The 19,106-nt window shown below is 45.9% G+C and overlaps 1 protein-coding gene across 1 annotated transcript; it reads left to right on the forward strand.

Moving 5' to 3' along the window:
* Nucleotides 1-17,590: 17,590 nt before the first annotated feature.
* Nucleotides 17,591-18,898, forward strand: LOC129434986 (uncharacterized protein F54H12.2-like). The gene has a single exon (XM_055193527.2). The coding sequence runs from the start codon at nucleotides 17,591-17,593 to the stop codon at nucleotides 18,896-18,898; it is 1,308 nt and encodes a 435-aa protein (XP_055049502.1).
* Nucleotides 18,899-19,106: the final 208 nt, after the last annotated feature.

A 19,106-nucleotide genomic window follows, 5' to 3' on the forward strand; every position in this document is an offset into this window, starting at 1 on the left:
CCACGCTCCTTAAAAGTCCACGCTCCTTAAAAGTCCACGCTCCTTAAAAGTCCACGCTCCTTAAAAGTCCACGCTCCTTAAAAGTCCACGCTCCTTAAAAGTCCACGCTCCTTAAAAGTCCACGCTCCTTAAAAGTCCACGCTCCTTAAAAGTCCACGCTCCTTAAAAGTCCACGCTCCTTAAAAGTCCACGCTCCTTAAAAGTCCACGCTCCTTAAAAGTCCACGCTCCTTAAAAGTCCACGCTCCTTAAAAGTCCACGCTCCTTAAAAGTCCACGCTCCTTAAAAGTCCACGCTCCTTAAAAGTCCACGCTCCTTAAAAGTCCACGCTCCTTAAAAGTCCACGCTCCTTAAAAGTCCACGCTCCTTAAAAGTCCACGCTCCTTAAAAGTCCACGCTCCTTAAAAGTCCACGCTCCTTAAAAGTCCACGCTCCTTAAAAGTCCACGCTCCATAAAAGTCCACGCTCCTTCAAAGTCCACGCTCCTTAAAAGTCCACGCTCCTTAATAGTCCACGCTCCTTAAAAGTCCACGCTCCTTAAAAGTCCACGCTCCTTAAAAGTCCACGCTCCTTAAAAGTCCACGCTCCTTAAAAGTCCACGCTCCTTAAAAGTCCACGCTCCTTAAAAGTCCACGCTCCTTAAAAGTCCACGCTCCTTAAAAGTCCACGCTCCTTAAAAGTCCACGCTCCTTAAAAGTCCACGCTCCTTAAAAGTCCACGCTCCTTAAAAGTCCACGCTCCTTAAAAGTCCACGCTCCTTAAAAGTCCACGCTCCTTAAAAGTCCACGCTCCTTAAAAGTCCACGCTCCTTAAAAGTCCACGCTCCTTAAAAGTCCACGCTCCTTAAAAGTCCACGCTCCTTAAAAGTCCACGCTCCTTAAAAGTCCACGCTCCTTAAAAGTCCACGCTCCTTAAAAGTCCACGCTCCTTAAAAGTCCACGCTCCTTAAAAGTCCACGCTCCTTAAAAGTCCACGCTCCTTAAAAGTCCACGCTCCTTAAAAGTCCACGCTCCTTAAAAGTCCACGCTCCTTAAAAGTCCACGCTCCTTAAAAGTCCACGCTCCTTAAAAGTCCACGCTCCTTAAAAGTCCACGCTCCTTAAAAGTCCACGCTCCTTAAAAGTCCACGCTCCTTAAAAGTCCACGCTCCTTAAAAGTCCACGCTCCTTAAAAGTCCACGCTCCTTAAAAGTCCACGCTCCTTAAAAGTCCACGCTCCTTAAAAGTCCACGCTCCTTAAAAGTCCACGCTCCTTAAAAGTCCACGCTCCTTAAAAGTCCACGCTCCTTAAAAGTCCACGCTCCTTAAAAGTCCACGCTCCTTAAAAGTCCACGCTCCTTAAAAGTCCACGCTCCTTAAAAGTCCACGCTCCTTAAAAGTCCACGCTCCTTAAAAGTCCACGCTCCTTAAAAGTCCACGCTCCTTAAAAGTCCACGCTCCTTAAAAGTCCACGCTCCTTAAAAGTCCACGCTCCTTAAAAGTCCACGCTCCTTAAAAGTCCACGCTCCTTAAAAGTCCACGCTCCTTAAAAGTCCACGCTCCTTAAAAGTCCACGCTCCTTAAAAGTCCACGCTCCTTAAAAGTCCACGCTCCTTAAAAGTCCACGCTCCTTAAAAGTCCACGCTCCTTAAAAGTCCACGCTCCTTAAAAGTCCACGCTCCTTAAAAGTCCACGCTCCTTAAAAGTCCACGCTCCTTAAAAGTCCACGCTCCTTAAAAGTCCACGCTCCTTAAAAGTCCACGCTCCTTAAAAGTCCACGCTCCTTAAAAGTCCACGCTCCTTAAAAGTCCACGCTCCTTAAAAGTCCACGCTCCTTAAAAGTCCACGCTCCTTAAAAGTCCACGCTCCTTAAAAGTCCACGCTCCTTAAAAGTCCACGCTCCTTAAAAGTCCACGCTCCTTAAAAGTCCACGCTCCTTAAAAGTCCACGCTCCTTAAAAGTCCACGCTCCTTAAAAGTCCACGCTCCTTAAAAGTCCACGCTCCTTAAAAGTCCACGCTCCTTAAAAGTCCACGCTCCTTAAAAGTCCACGCTCCTTAAAAGTCCACGCTCCTTAAAAGTCCACGCTCCTTAAAAGTCCACGCTCCTTAAAAGTCCACGCTCCTTAAAAGTCCACGCTCCTTAAAAGTCCACGCTCCTTAAAAGTCCACGCTCCTTAAAAGTCCACGCTCCTTAAAAGTCCACGCTCCTTAAAAGTCCACGCTCCTTAAAAGTCCACGCTCCTTAAAAGTCCACGCTCCTTAAAAGTCCACGCTCCTTAAAAGTCCACGCTCCTTAAAAGTCCACGCTCCTTAAAAGTCCACGCTCCTTAAAAGTCCACGCTCCTTAAAAGTCCACGCTCCTTAAAAGTCCACGCTCCTTAAAAGTCCACGCTCCTTAAAAGTCCACGCTCCTTAAAAGTCCACGCTCCTTAAAAGTCCACGCTCCTTAAAAGTCCACGCTCCTTAAAAGTCCACGCTCCTTAAAAGTCCACGCTCCTTAAAAGTCCACGCTCCTTAAAAGTCCACGCTCCTTAAAAGTCCACGCTCCTTAAAAGTCCACGCTCCTTAAAAGTCCACGCTCCTTAAAAGTCCACGCTCCTTAAAAGTCCACGCTCCTTAAAAGTCCACGCTCCTTAAAAGTCCACGCTCCTTAAAAGTCCACGCTCCTTAAAAGTCCACGCTCCTTAAAAGTCCACGCTCCTTAAAAGTCCACGCTCCTTAAAAGTCCACGCTCCTTAAAAGTCCACGCTCCTTAAAAGTCCACGCTCCTTAAAAGTCCACGCTCCTTAAAAGTCCACGCTCCTTAAAAGTCCACGCTCCTTAAAAGTCCACGCTCCTTAAAAGTCCACGCTCCTTAAAAGTCCACGCTCCTTAAAAGTCCACGCTCCTTAAAAGTCCACGCTCCTTAAAAGTCCACGCTCCTTAAAAGTCCACGCTCCTTAAAAGTCCACGCTCCTTAAAAGTCCACGCTCCTTAAAAGTCCACGCTCCTTAAAAGTCCACGCTCCTTAAAAGTCCACGCTCCTTAAAAGTCCACGCTCCTTAAAAGTCCACGCTCCTTAAAAGTCCACGCTCCTTAAAAGTCCACGCTCCTTAAAAGTCCACGCTCCTTAAAAGTCCACGCTCCTTAAAAGTCCACGCTCCTTAAAAGTCCACGCTCCTTAAAAGTCCACGCTCCTTAAAAGTCCACGCTCCTTAAAAGTCCACGCTCCTTAAAAGTCCACGCTCCTTAAAAGTCCACGCTCCTTAAAAGTCCACGCTCCTTAAAAGTCCACGCTCCTTAAAAGTCCACGCTCCTTAAAAGTCCACGCTCCTTAAAAGTCCACGCTCCTTAAAAGTCCACGCTCCTTAAAAGTCCACGCTCCTTAAAAGTCCACGCTCCTTAAAAGTCCACGCTCCTTAAAAGTCCACGCTCCTTAAAAGTCCACGCTCCTTAAAAGTCCACGCTCCTTAAAAGTCCACGCTCCTTAAAAGTCCACGCTCCTTAAAAGTCCACGCTCCTTAAAAGTCCACGCTCCTTAAAAGTCCACGCTCCTTAAAAGTCCACGCTCCTTAAAAGTCCACGCTCCTTAAAAGTCCACGCTCCTTAAAAGTCCACGCTCCTTAAAAGTCCACGCTCCTTAAAAGTCCACGCTCCTTAAAAGTCCACGCTCCTTAAAAGTCCACGCTCCTTAAAAGTCCACGCTCCTTAAAAGTCCACGCTCCTTAAAAGTCCACGCTCCTTAAAAGTCCACGCTCCTTAAAAGTCCACGCTCCTTAAAAGTCCACGCTCCTTAAAAGTCCACGCTCCTTAAAAGTCCACGCTCCTTAAAAGTCCACGCTCCTTAAAAGTCCACGCTCCTTAAAAGTCCACGCTCCTTAAAAGTCCACGCTCCTTAAAAGTCCACGCTCCTTAAAAGTCCACGCTCCTTAAAAGTCCACGCTCCTTAAAAGTCCACGCTCCTTAAAAGTCCACGCTCCTTAAAAGTCCACGCTCCTTAAAAGTCCACGCTCCTTAAAAGTCCACGCTCCTTAAAAGTCCACGCTCCTTAAAAGTCCACGCTCCTTAAAAGTCCACGCTCCTTAAAAGTCCACGCTCCTTAAAAGTCCACGCTCCTTAAAAGTCCACGCTCCTTAAAAGTCCACGCTCCTTAAAAGTCCACGCTCCTTAAAAGTCCACGCTCCTTAAAAGTCCACGCTCCTTAAAAGTCCACGCTCCTTAAAAGTCCACGCTCCTTAAAAGTCCACGCTCCTTAAAAGTCCACGCTCCTTAAAAGTCCACGCTCCTTAAAAGTCCACGCTCCTTAAAAGTCCACGCTCCTTAAAAGTCCACGCTCCTTAAAAGTCCACGCTCCTTAAAAGTCCACGCTCCTTAAAAGTCCACGCTCCTTAAAAGTCCACGCTCCTTAAAAGTCCACGCTCCTTAAAAGTCCACGCTCCTTAAAAGTCCACGCTCCTTAAAAGTCCACGCTCCTTAAAAGTCCACGCTCCTTAAAAGTCCACGCTCCTTAAAAGTCCACGCTCCTTAAAAGTCCACGCTCCTTAAAAGTCCACGCTCCTTAAAAGTCCACGCTCCTTAAAAGTCCACGCTCCTTAAAAGTCCACGCTCCTTAAAAGTCCACGCTCCTTAAAAGTCCACGCTCCTTAAAAGTCCACGCTCCTTAAAAGTCCACGCTCCTTAAAAGTCCACGCTCCTTAAAAGTCCACGCTCCTTAAAAGTCCACGCTCCTTAAAAGTCCACGCTCCTTAAAAGTCCACGCTCCTTAAAAGTCCACGCTCCTTAAAAGTCCACGCTCCTTAAAAGTCCACGCTCCTTAAAAGTCCACGCTCCTTAAAAGTCCACGCTCCTTAAAAGTCCACGCTCCTTAAAAGTCCACGCTCCTTAAAAGTCCACGCTCCTTAAAAGTCCACGCTCCTTAAAAGTCCACGCTCCTTAAAAGTCCACGCTCCTTAAAAGTCCACGCTCCTTAAAAGTCCACGCTCCTTAAAAGTCCACGCTCCTTAAAAGTCCACGCTCCTTAAAAGTCCACGCTCCTTAAAAGTCCACGCTCCTTAAAAGTCCACGCTCCTTAAAAGTCCACGCTCCTTAAAAGTCCACGCTCCTTAAAAGTCCACGCTCCTTAAAAGTCCACGCTCCTTAAAAGTCCACGCTCCTTAAAAGTCCACGCTCCTTAAAAGTCCACGCTCCTTAAAAGTCCACGCTCCTTAAAAGTCCACGCTCCTTAAAAGTCCACGCTCCTTAAAAGTCCACGCTCCTTAAAAGTCCACGCTCCTTAAAAGTCCACGCTCCTTAAAAGTCCACGCTCCTTAAAAGTCCACGCTCCTTAAAAGTCCACGCTCCTTAAAAGTCCACGCTCCTTAAAAGTCCACGCTCCTTAAAAGTCCACGCTCCTTAAAAGTCCACGCTCCTTAAAAGTCCACGCTCCTTAAAAGTCCACGCTCCTTAAAAGTCCACGCTCCTTAAAAGTCCACGCTCCTTAAAAGTCCACGCTCCTTAAAAGTCCACGCTCCTTAAAAGTCCACGCTCCTTAAAAGTCCACGCTCCTTAAAAGTCCACGCTCCTTAAAAGTCCACGCTCCTTAAAAGTCCACGCTCCTTAAAAGTCCACGCTCCTTAAAAGTCCACGCTCCTTAAAAGTCCACGCTCCTTAAAAGTCCACGCTCCTTAAAAGTCCACGCTCCTTAAAAGTCCACGCTCCTTAAAAGTCCACGCTCCTTAAAAGTCCACGCTCCTTAAAAGTCCACGCTCCTTAAAAGTCCACGCTCCTTAAAAGTCCACGCTCCTTAAAAGTCCACGCTCCTTAAAAGTCCACGCTCCTTAAAAGTCCACGCTCCTTAAAAGTCCACGCTCCTTAAAAGTCCACGCTCCTTAAAAGTCCACGCTCCTTAAAAGTCCACGCTCCTTAAAAGTCCACGCTCCTTAAAAGTCCACGCTCCTTAAAAGTCCACGCTCCTTAAAAGTCCACGCTCCTTAAAAGTCCACGCTCCTTAAAAGTCCACGCTCCTTAAAAGTCCACGCTCCTTAAAAGTCCACGCTCCTTAAAAGTCCACGCTCCTTAAAAGTCCACGCTCCTTAAAAGTCCACGCTCCTTAAAAGTCCACGCTCCTTAAAAGTCCACGCTCCTTAAAAGTCCACGCTCCTTAAAAGTCCACGCTCCTTAAAAGTCCACGCTCCTTAAAAGTCCACGCTCCTTAAAAGTCCACGCTCCTTAAAAGTCCACGCTCCTTAAAAGTCCACGCTCCTTAAAAGTCCACGCTCCTTAAAAGTCCACGCTCCTTAAAAGTCCACGCTCCTTAAAAGTCCACGCTCCTTAAAAGTCCACGCTCCTTAAAAGTCCACGCTCCTTAAAAGTCCACGCTCCTTAAAAGTCCACGCTCCTTAAAAGTCCACGCTCCTTAAAAGTCCACGCTCCTTAAAAGTCCACGCTCCTTAAAAGTCCACGCTCCTTAAAAGTCCACGCTCCTTAAAAGTCCACGCTCCTTAAAAGTCCACGCTCCTTAAAAGTCCACGCTCCTTAAAAGTCCACGCTCCTTAAAAGTCCACGCTCCTTAAAAGTCCACGCTCCTTAAAAGTCCACGCTCCTTAAAAGTCCACGCTCCTTAAAAGTCCACGCTCCTTAAAAGTCCACGCTCCTTAAAAGTCCACGCTCCTTAAAAGTCCACGCTCCTTAAAAGTCCACGCTCCTTAAAAGTCCACGCTCCTTAAAAGTCCACGCTCCTTAAAAGTCCACGCTCCTTAAAAGTCCACGCTCCTTAAAAGTCCACGCTCCTTAAAAGTCCACGCTCCTTAAAAGTCCACGCTCCTTAAAAGTCCACGCTCCTTAAAAGTCCACGCTCCCTAAAAGTCCACGCTCCTTAAAAGTCCACGCTCCTTAAAAGTCCACGCTCCTTAAAAGTCCACGCTCCTAAAAAGTCCACGCTCCTTAAAAGTCCACGCTCCGGAAAAGTCCACGCTCCTTAAAAGTCCACGCTCCTTAAAAGTCCACGCTCCTTAAAAGTCCACGCTCCTTAAAAGTCCACGCTCCTTAAAAGTCCACGCTCCTTAAAAGTCCACGCTCCTTAAAAGTCCACGCTCCTTAAAAGTCCACGCTCCTTAAAAGTCCACGCTCCTTAAAAGTCCACGCTCCTTAAAAGTCCACGCTCCTTAAAAGTCCACGCTCCTTAAAAGTCCACGCTCCTTAAAAGTCCACGCTCCTTAAAAGTCCACGCTCCTTAAAAGTCCACGCTCCTTAAAAGTCCACGCTCCTTAAAAGTCCACGCTCCTTAAAAGTCCACGCTCCTTAAAAGTCCACGCTCCTTAAAAGTCCACGCTCCTTAAAAGTCCACGCTCCTTAAAAGTCCACGCTCCTTAAAAGTCCACGCTCCTTAAAAGTCCACGCTCCTTAAAAGTCCACGCTCCTTAAAAGTCCACGCTCCTTAAAAGTCCACGCTCCTTAAAAGTCCACGCTCCTTAAAAGTCCACGCTCCTTAAAAGTCCACGCTCCTTAAAAGTCCACGCTCCTTAAAAGTCCACGCTCCTTAAAAGTCCACGCTCCTTAAAAGTCCACGCTCCTTAAAAGTCCACGCTCCTTAAAAGTCCACGCTCCTTAAAAGTCCACGCTCCTTAAAAGTCCACGCTCCTTAAAAGTCCACGCTCCTTAAAAGTCCACGCTCCTTAAAAGTCCACGCTCCTTAAAAGTCCACGCTCCTTAAAAGTCCACGCTCCTTAAAATTCCACGCTCCTTAAAAGTCCACGCTCCTTAAAAGTCCACGCTCCTTAAAAGTCCACGCTCCTTAAAAGTCCACGCTCCTTAAAAGTCCACGCTCCTTAAAAGTCCACGCTCCTTAAAAGTCCACGCTCCTTAAAAGTCCACGCTCCTTAAAAGTCCACGCTCCTTAAAAGTCCACGCTCCTTAAAAGTCCACGCTCCTTAAAAGTCCACGCTCCTTAAAAGTCCACGCTCCTTAAAAGTCCACGCTCCTTAAAAGTCCACGCTCCTTAAAAGTCCACGCTCCTTAAAAGTCCACGCTCCTTAAAAGTCCACGCTCCTTAAAAGTCCACGCTCCTTAAAAGTCCACGCTCCTTAAAAGTCCACGCTCCTTAAAAGTCCACGCTCCTTAAAAGTCCACGCTCCTTAAAAGTCCACGCTCCTTAAAAGTCCACGCTCCTTAAAAGTCCACGCTCCTTAAAAGTCCACGCTCCTTAAAAGTCCACGCTCCTTAAAAGTCCACGCTCCTTAAAAGTCCACGCTCCTTAAAAGTCCACGCTCCTTAAAAGTCCACGCTCCTTAAAAGTCCACGCTCCTTAAAAGTCCACGCTCCTTAAAAGTCCACGCTCCTTAAAAGTCCACGCTCCTTAAAAGTCCACGCTCCTTAAAAGTCCACGCTCCTTAAAAGTCCACGCTCCTTAAAAGTCCACGCTCCTTAAAAGTCCACGCTCCTTAAAAGTCCACGCTCCTTAAAAGTCCACGCTCCTTAAAAGTCCACGCTCCTTAAAAGTCCACGCTCCTTAAAAGTCCACGCTCCTTAAAAGTCCACGCTCCTTAAAAGTCCACGCTCCTTAAAAGTCCACGCTCCTTAAAAGTCCACGCTCCTTAAAAGTCCACGCTCCTTAAAAGTCCACGCTCCTTAAAAGTCCACGCTCCTTAAAAGTCCACGCTCCTTAAAAGTCCACGCTCCTTAAAAGTCCACGCTCCTTAAAAGTCCACGCTCCTTAAAAGTCCACGCTCCTTAAAAGTCCACGCTCCTTAAAAGTCCACGCTCCTTAAAAGTCCACGCTCCTTAAAAGTCCACGCTCCTTAAAAGTCCACGCTCCTTAAAAGTCCACGCTCCTTAAAAGTCCACGCTCCTTAAAAGTCCACGCTCCTTAAAAGTCCACGCTCCTTAAAAGTCCACGCTCCTTAAAAGTCCACGCTCCTTAAAAGTCCACGCTCCTTAAAAGTCCACGCTCCTTAAAAGTCCACGCTCCTTAAAAGTCCACGCTCCTTAAAAGTCCACGCTCCTTAAAAGTCCACGCTCCTTAAAAGTCCACGCTCCTTAAAAGTCCACGCTCCTTAAAAGTCCACGCTCCTTAAAAGTCCACGCTCCTTAAAAGTCCACGCTCCTTAAAAGTCCACGCTCCTTAAAAGTCCACGCTCCTTAAAAGTCCACGCTCCTTAAAAGTCCACGCTCCTTAAAAGTCCACGCTCCTTAAAAGTCCACGCTCCTTAAAAGTCCACGCTCCTTAAAAGTCCACGCTCCTTAAAAGTCCACGCTCCTTAAAAGTCCACGCTCCTTAAAAGTCCACGCTCCTTAAAAGTCCACGCTCCTTAAAAGTCCACGCTCCTTAAAAGTCCACGCTCCTTAAAAGTCCACGCTCCTTAAAAGTCCACGCTCCTTAAAAGTCCACGCTCCTTAAAAGTCCACGCTCCTTAAAAGTCCACGCTCCTTAAAAGTCCACGCTCCTTAAAAGTCCACGCTCCTTAAAAGTCCACGCTCCTTAAAAGTCCACGCTCCTTAAAAGTCCACGCTCCTTAAAAGTCCACGCTCCTTAAAAGTCCACGCTCCTTAAAAGTCCACGCTCCTTAAAAGTCCACGCTCCTTAAAAGTCCACGCTCCTTAAAAGTCCACGCTCCTTAAAAGTCCACGCTCCTTAAAAGTCCACGCTCCTTAAAAGTCCACGCTCCTTAAAAGTCCACGCTCCTTAAAAGTCCACGCTCCTTAAAAGTCCACGCTCCTTAAAAGTCCACGCTCCTTAAAAGTCCACGCTCCTTAAAAGTCCACGCTCCTTAAAAGTCCACGCTCCTTAAAAGTCCACGCTCCTTAAAAGTCCACGCTCCTTAAAAGTCCACGCTCCTTAAAAGTCCACGCTCCTTAAAAGTCCACGCTCCTTAAAAGTCCACGCTCCTTAAAAGTCCACGCTCCTTAAAAGTCCACGCTCCTTAAAAGTCCACGCTCCTTAAAAGTCCACGCTCCTTAAAAGTCCACGCTCCTTAAAAGTCCACGCTCCTTAAAAGTCCACGCTCCTTAAAAGTCCACGCTCCTTAAAAGTCCACGCTCCTTAAAAGTCCACGCTCCTTAAAAGTCCACGCTCCTTAAAAGTCCACGCTCCTTAAAAGTCCACGCTCCTTAACCTCTTACACTCTGAGGCTATTTTGGGGATTTTCGCCTGGATTTGGCCTACCCAATTTCAAAAGCTTTTCATACCCACAAGCAGAGGTGCACATACAAAAGTTTGGTATCATTTTACAGGAAACCCTCTGAAATTACATAAAACACTGTTAAAAGTGCTCAACATGGTTGTATGTGTTGTCAGTCCTCTAATAAACACAAAAATAAATAGGCGCTTTTTGATGTTTTTTTTCTAAAGTCTGTATTTAAAAGTGTATAACTCTGGCCCTGAGTGGGAACGAAACCTGCAGACAGTTTTATTTGATTCCAGCAATTGCCAGCTTAAAGAGGAAAAAGGAATTTTTTCTCTATCATAATAATTGCAAAAGTTATTTTACTCCAACTGATGGGAGGAATAATACGCTTATGGAGTACAATTTGTGCCAAAAAAACATTTGAAGTGCTCCCATAACCACATACAGTGGAATAAATGCAATTGCTTTATATCATTTTGCAGAAACCCCTTTGAAGTTACATAAAAAGCTGCTGTTTGTGACAAATATTGTTATTTATGTGTTTTTTCATATGATAAAATACCAAATTTTCTTTTTTTATGTTGTAAATACTGCCTCTGATAGTGTATAACTCTGGTTCTGGGTGCTCTAGCAGACTGCAGACAGTTCTGGTTGTTAACAGCAGCAGACAGTAAACACCCAAAAAAAGAATGATCTCTTTAGCATGTCGCATTCAAAAGTTATTCTCATTTTACTGAAGTGTGCGAAAATACATTTTTCATATAAATATTAATTTTTTGTTTTGCACATATAATAAAAAGCAAGGGATTATTCATGCACACAACCAAAGAAAATGCTGTGAATGGACTCATTTTTTAGAGTAGGACCTAAGAGAAAAGATGGTGTATCATTTGTGGCTATCTGTGCTATCTGAGGCAGTCCACACTCAAGTTTCCCATATGTTTACAAAAGACGATTTTTTACATCATTATTCATTCGACGATTGTAGGATATGTGATAATAATAGGACAAAAATAACACTGCAGCCTTATTCCTGAGAGTGAGAGCTTTCATTTGATATAAGACTTGCACATGTTTGTCATACTTGAAAAATATGAAATATGTGAATATTAAATGATATTAAAAATTATGGGGGGGGGGTGATAGTGTAAATTAAGTGTAACTAAATTTCTTCCAGTGAAACATATCTCAAAGTGATGCATATCTGCAGAAAGTAGAGAGTCTAAGCTTTCAAACAGTATCTCATATGTGGTACTGGGTCCATGACAGACCATTAAAAATTAAAGGAATATTTTATATTAAGTCAAAATAAGATAATTCTGGACCCGGTACAGGGTCCACAGAGTCAAACAAGTTAAAAGTCCACGCTCCTTAAAAGTCCACGCTCCTTAAAAGTCCACGCTCCTTAAAAGTCCACGCTCCTTAAAAGTCCACGCTCCTTAAAAGTCCACGCTCCTTAAAAGTCCACGCTCCTTAAAAGTCCACGCTCCTTAAAAGTCCACGCTCCTTAAAAGTCCACGCTCCTTAAAAGTCCACGCTCCTTAAAAGTCCACGCTCCTTAAAAGTCCACGCTCCTTAAAAGTCCACGCTCCTTAAAAGTCCACGCTCCTTAAAAGTCCACGCTCCTTAAAAGTCCACGCTCCTTAAAAGTCCACGCTCCTTAAAAGTCCACGCTCCTTAAAAGTCCACGCTCCTTAAAAGTCCACGCTCCTTAAAAGTCCACGCTCCTTAAAAGTCCACGCTCCTTAAAAGTCCACGCTCCTTAAAAGTCCACGCTCCTTAAAAGTCCACGCTCCTTAAAAGTCCACGCTCCTTAAAAGTCCACGCTCCTTAAAAGTCCACGCTCCTTAAAAGTCCACGCTCCTTAAAAGTCCACGCTCCTTAAAAGTCCACGCTCCTTAAAAGTCCACGCTCCTTAAAAGTCCACGCTCCTTAAAAGTCCACGCTCCTTAAAAGTCCACGCTCCTTAAAAGTCCACGCTCCTTAAAAGTCCACGCTCCTTAAAAGTCCACGCTCCTTAAAAGTCCACGCTCCTTAAAAGTCCACGCTCCTTAAAAGTCCACGCTCCTTAAAAGTCCACGCTCCTTAAAAGTCCACGCTCCTTAAAAGTCCACGCTCCTTAAAAGTCCACGCTCCTTAAAAGTCCACGCTCCTTAAAAGTCCACGCTCCTTAAAAGTCCACGCTCCTTAAAAGTCCACGCTCCTTAAAAGTCCACGCTCCTTAAAAGTCCACGCTCCTTAAAAGTCCACGCTCCTTAAAAGTCCACGCTCCTTAAAAGTCCACGCTCCTTAAAAGTCCACGCTCCTTAAAAGTCCACGCTCCTTAAAAGTCCACGCTCCTTAAAAGTCCACGCTCCTTAAAAGTCCACGCTCCTTAAAAGTCCACGCTCCTTAAAAGTCCACGCTCCTTAAAAGTCCACGCTCCTTAAAAGTCCACGCTCCTTAAAAGTCCACGCTCCTTAAAAGTCCACGCTCCTTAAAAGTCCACGCTCCTTAAAAGTCCACGCTCCTTAAAAGTCCACGCTCCTTAAAAGTCCACGCTCCTTAAAAGTCCACGCTCCTTAAAAGTCCACGCTCCTTAAAAGTCCACGCTCCTTAAAAGTCCACGCTCCTTAAAAGTCCACGCTCCTTAAAAGTCCACGCTCCTTAAAAGTCCACGCTCCTTAAAAGTCCACGCTCCTTAAAAGTCCACGCTCCTTAAAAGTCCACGCTCCTTAAAAGTCCACGCTCCTTAAAAGTCCACGCTCCTTAAAAGTCCACGCTCCTTAAAAGTCCACGCTCCTTAAAAGTCCACGCTCCTTAAAAGTCCACGCTCCTTAAAAGTCCACGCTCCTTAAAAGTCCACGCTCCTTAAAAGTCCACGCTCCTTAAAAGTCCACGCTCCTTAAAAGTCCACGCTCCTTAAAAGTCCACGCTCCTTAAAAGTCCACGCTCCTTAAAAGTCCACGCTCCTTAAAAGTCCACGCTCCTTAAAAGTCCACGCTCCTTAAAAGTCCACGCTCCTTAAAAGTCCACGCTCCTTAAAAGTCCACGCTCCTTAAAAGTCCACGCTCCTTAAAAGTCCACGCTCCTTAAAAGTCCACGCTCCTTAAAAGTCCACGCTCCTTAAAAGTCCACGCTCCTTAAAAGTCCACGCTCCTTAAAAGTCCACGCTCCTTAAAAGTCCACGCTCCTTAAAAGTCCACGCTCCTTAAAAGTCCACGCTCCTTAAAAGTCCACGCTCCTTAAAAGTCCACGCTCCTTAAAAGTCCACGCTCCTTAAATATACGGCACATACTGTCAAAATGATTGATGACTTTGACCTTTGACCTCAGGAGGGGTGGCCTTTGACCCCCGAATGAATGATGACGACCCTTGACCTTAGGGAGGGGTGACCTTTGACCCCCGAATGAATGATGACGACCCTTGACCTTAGGGAGGGGTAACCTTTGACCCTCGAATGATTGATGACGACCCTTGACCTTAGGGAGGGGTAACCTTTGACACCAACATGATTGATGACACCCTTTAACCTGTGGAGGGACTAACCTTTGACAGGCGATGATAAATCATCAATGACCGGGGTTAGCTCCGGGGGCACAATAAATCATCATGTCTTCCTACGATGAAACAATAAAAACAGTGTTTACGCAGGTGGTCATCGTTTAAACCGCATTCCGTGCTCCCATCATAAATGATATAAGGCGGGGCCGCGATATAATAAAAGCCGGGAAAATACCTCAGCTACGAAAATCACAAAACATGGATACCATGGATACGCCATGCAGCTCACTCAGTACACCGGCGAGTGAATGGCAAATTGACTTGAATCATCTTGGTATGGCTCCTAAAAAGCCGCGTGGGCATATCTGTCTGACAAAGTTTCTTCATGAAAATAAGAACATCGTTGAGGAGGAAATTTTGCTAGAAAGTAACATAGTCGTCGGTTACAAGTTTAACAAAGAGACTCGTACTGTAATACTCTACAACACTGAGAAAAAAGGTGAATATACACCAGGGCTTGACTCGCGCATAGTTTTCGGTGACAAGGACTGGACGTTGTTTTACAACAATGTCTGGAAAGATCTGAATGATTGTCGCGAAGAGCCATTGTACATCGCAGAATGGGACGCCATAACACCCAAAGGACGGTACAGAGTGGTGGGCGACCATTCTAAAAAGAGGCCGGGAGACTGCATCTACTTTTTCTTCTGTAAGGACAACACAAAGCTTCGCGAGCCGCTGGTGGGAGTTCTACGCGACGAGCACCACAGTCTCTATGAGATGCAATTTTTGTTCAAGTGGCGCGATTTGCGAGGCATGGAAAACATTTTTTCAACCATAAACAAAATGTTCAAGTGGTGCGACATGCATGACGGTTATTGCAGAGTTAAAGTACAGCTGTTTCACCCTGAGAAGTGCGTGCGCGGTCAATACTTGCTAGGTCCGTCTCCGCCCATTAACTACGCCCATTCGTCACGGCAGCTATAAGGCGGTAGGTGGTCCGTCTTCGCCAACAATGTCTCAACACAGCTATTCAGATAACATGTCCGAGCCTTCTCTCTACATCCATGACGACTCTTACGGCGATAACGCCAACCAGCACTTACCCGATGACGACGACGACGAACCTACTGAAGAATTCAGACGCCCCTCGGAGGAGGGGCTAAGGCGTCTAAAAGAACTGTACGCTAATGCTACCGATAACGCACTCGACAGCACAGACGGCTGCCTTACAGACGTCGGATTAAAAATCATTAAAGGAGTGATCGGCGTGCTGCTAAACCACCTCGTCAACAACAAGATCAAGCAAGAGTGTCTGGGGTGCGAGATAAACCATCCTAGTCAGCGTCGACATTCCTGTCTGTATGAACCGCCCTCATACTTTTTCGACGCACACTTTGGAGAGTTTGCAGACAAGCTGTTTCAACCCATCCTACATCCCATCGTCAACTACGCTCTACAGCGCAGCGGACTAAAGGCTGATCCTCGGGCTATTCAAGGGGCCGCAGGAGCTATTCTCCACGAGTTAAAAGACGAACCGAACATCATCTCAAAACTAGAAGAAATCTCAGAAAACCTGCAGGGTGACGACACAGACGCCCTAATTTTTGACATCGTCGATTTTTGGAAAACGAACGCCGTTAAAGAGTAGTCATCAAAAGATGGGGAACTTCTGCAGAACGCGAATCATCATACCCTCTTTGTTTAATGGGTATTACAAAAGGCAGCTGATGGACTTGATGCATAAGGCTATCGAGACGAAGAATGATTCGACCGCGGAAAGCGTTCGTCTTACAAATTTCAAGGAAAAAATGACTGTTGTGAGAGGACTGTCAAATTCATGGGCCGATATGAGTAACTTCTGCATTAAAGACCGATCGTCGGTCTGTGCTAGCCTCAAAAAAGTTTTGGACGTTGTGTGTAATTGTAGAGATGAGATGGGTATAACAGAAATCATGACTATGTGTACATATGTATCCGAGATCTGTCAGACCCTGATTTCAAAAGACGAGAAACACGAGATTGACAAAATTGTAGAAATTTTAGGAATTTTTCAACAAGCATTTTCAAAATTTTATGAAAAAGCACGACATTTACCATTTCGCTACCGCCACCGATTTGAAAGCGAGCGTCGTAGAGAGATTTAACAGGACATTGAAAAGCAGGATGTGGCGGCTTTTAACGGCCACTAATTCACGACGATACATCGATGTTTTACAAGACATTACGCAAGGATACAACACCGGTTATCACAGGAGTATTAAAATGCGACCGGTCGATGTCAATAAGGAAAACGAACCCCTGGTGTTTCAAAACCTGTACGCCGGTATGAAGAACGAGACACGGGCGTTTAAAATTAAATTAGGCGATGTTGTGAGAATTTCTAAATTAAGAGGCACTTTCGCCAAAGGTTACGAGCAGAACTACACAGAAGAATATTTCACCGTGGCCGCGCGTGTGCCGAGACAGCCTCCGGTCTACAGACTTTCCGATTATGATGGCGAAATCATCGACGGTGTTTTTTACGAAGAAGAGCTACAAAAAATTATCGTGTGCAAAGACAAGGCGTTTAAGGTAGAAAAGATTTTAGGCGAGAAAAAACAAGGCCGAAATACTCTCGTTTTAGTCAAATGGCTAGGTTGGCCCGCTAAATTTAATAGCTACGTAGACAAAAAAGCTCTGGTGGACTTGCAACCGGCTTAAAACGCGTCGATCGCGAAACGTCAAACCATTTGAACCAAAAGCTAGCATGGACGACGACGGCTTCTACGTCGCACTACCGTGCAACGCTTCTTTGTCAGTTTACCCCGACAATCGAATATCTAGCTACAGAACAAAACTAGCGACGCCTATCGACTTGAAAGGCCGATGGATGGTCGGACTGTGCGAGATTGAATACCCTAGAAGCTGGTACAACTTTAACCAGGAAGACGGCGCTTTCTTGCTAAACATGTACCCAGGCCGTAAGATAGATGCGACCCAAAATCCCGACAACCCTAAGGTTGACCAACTATCGAGATGGCTTGTTTCAAAGGAATTAAATATACACCCCGGGTACTACGGTAATGTTCAGACCGTTATTAAAGCGATCAACGCTGTGCTTAAGTCATCAGGACTACTGGCTCACGATCATATAACAAACAAAGTTTTTCTGTCGGCCAAGCCTAACATTTCATTGACCTTCCACGGAAAGCTAGCGCATATTTTAGGTCTGATACCGAATGTTCCTTTAGGACGAGAAAACTACCATGAAAAAGCTGATTTTGAAAGAGACGTCTTGACGTATGCGCCACATCAAACCGACATCCAGGCCGGCTTTTACACAATTTACGTTTACACCGACATTATCGAATACCAGACCGTGGGAGACTCGCAAGTACCCCTTTTGAGATGCGTACATATTACGGGTAAAGACAAAGAATCAGTCAGTATCAGGTACGACAAACCTCACTACGTGTCGATCAACAAGTCGCTCATCACGGACATCACAGTCGAATTAAAGGACGACCAAAATCGCGAAATACCATTTTCTTACTGAAAAGTTGGCGTAAAATGGCACTTTAAACCGGCTAAACAATCAGTGCTTTGAAAATGAGCTATTACAATCATCGCGCGATGAACGCTGACGATTACGTCGCCTATTATCGTGACCAGGCAGGGTCCGGACTACCAGGATATGCCGGAGGAACCGTCATGTATGGAGCCGGTCTAGGAGGACTTTTCAGGGGTCTGTTCAGAATGGCTGTTCCGCTGCTAAAAAAAGGATTCAGCATCGCGAAACCTCACCTGAAAACGGCTGCTAAACACATAGTTTCGGACGTCGTCTCAAACGCTCTATCGAGCTTTCATACCGACAAACCTCAAGACGGGTCTGGCCTGATGGTTATGGCACGCAAGCATCTGTATAAACCCCCGGGAGCAAGGAGGCGTGGTCATTCGATAAAGAAAACAAATAGCGGTAGGAAGAACCGCTCAGTAGCGCAAAGAAAGCGCAAGAAGCCTGCTAAACGAAGTGTAACGGTGAAGAGATACCTAAAGACCATATTCTAACATGGCGTTACTGCACGACATGTCTGGAGAATGTATCAAGTCGGAGCTGGATATATTTACAGTTCCGCCGACGCAGACGTCTCTTGAGAAAAATGCTTATTTAGAGGTTCCGCCCTTATCGGCTATATCCGACTCTGCGCCTCTAGAGTTTTTTATCGCCGGTACGGGTGAAGATTATCTGGACCTAAATAACACGATGCTCTATCTCCGCCTTAAAATCACGAGACCTAACGGCGGAGACATCGCTGACCCCGCGCCTGTAGGGCTAATAAACTACGCAGGGGCGACCGTTTTTTCACAGCTGGATATAAGCCTCGGCGACCGCTTGATCTCTCAGAGCTCAAGCACGTACCCTTACAGATGCATCATAGAGTGTCTCATGAACTACAGTAAAGACACTCTGGAATCTCTTTTCACGGCTGGTTTGTTTTACAAGGACACCGCGGGACACACGGACGTCCACGACCCCGTTGGGCGAAACAGGGGACTGCTAAAGAGATCGACCTTCTCACACGGCAGTCAACCGGTAGAGCTGCTAGTGCCTATTCACGGCGACATTTTCTTTCAAGAAAAATTACTGATAAATGGCGTCGACGTTAAAATACGCCTGATCAGGGGGAAGGACGAATTCTGTCTGATGAGGAGCGATGACGTAGCCTACAAAGTAAAAATCTTGTCGGCATCCCTATTTGTCAAGAAAGTAAGCGTGTCGCCATCCGTCAGACTGGGGCACGCGCAGGCACTGCTCAGCACGACGGCCAAGTACCCTGTCGACAGAGTATGCCTCAAAACCATCTCTCTACCTACAGGATCACGCGTTTCGAATCAAGAAAATCTGTTTTTAGGAACGTTGCCGAAATCAATCGTCCTGGGGATGGTTGATAATGACGCTTTTTCCGGAGCTTATGATAAAAACCCATTCACTTTTAATCATTACGATTTGGAGTTTCTAGCCATCTACGTCGACGGTAAACAAATACCATCAAAACCGCTGCAACCTGATTTCGAATCGGGTTCCGCTGCGCGTGAATATTACCAGTTGGTAATGTCCACGGGGAGACATCTGAAAAACCACGCTCTCGCGATCGATAGAGACGAATTTCTGGCCGGATACACGCTGTTTGCATTTAATCTCACCCCCGACGAAGAGTGCGGACAACATCTATCGCTGGTCAAGTCCGGGAACATCAGGCTGGAAGCACGATTTAAAAATCCGCTACCCCGCACCATCACGATGATTATTTATGCAGTGTTTGATTCGATCATACAAATTTCAAACCGCAGACAGGTCATGGTCGATTATTATTGAGCGAAATGAATACTTTACAGCTCACGGCCATCATGGAGAAAATTTCATGTAACACTCATTTCCTCGGAGTGCTCCCGTGCGATCAACTTCCCGAAAGACCTCTAAGGATCTTACCCTCGATGGCTATAATCAACACTCACCCGTCGGAGCTGCCGGGCGAACACTGGATAGCCGTTTATTTCGATCGTGAGGGTTCAGCGTATTTTTT

This window comes from Misgurnus anguillicaudatus, chromosome 11 (assembly GCF_027580225.2).
Source record: "Misgurnus anguillicaudatus chromosome 11, ASM2758022v2, whole genome shotgun sequence".
NCBI classification, from domain to species: domain Eukaryota; kingdom Metazoa; phylum Chordata; class Actinopteri; order Cypriniformes; family Cobitidae; genus Misgurnus; species Misgurnus anguillicaudatus.

What these genes read in the sequence shown, in the direction of transcription:
- LOC129434986 (XM_055193527.2), top strand. Translation starts at nt 17,591, where the DNA reads ATGGCGTTACTGCACGACATGTCTGGAGAATGTATCAAGTCGGAGCTG.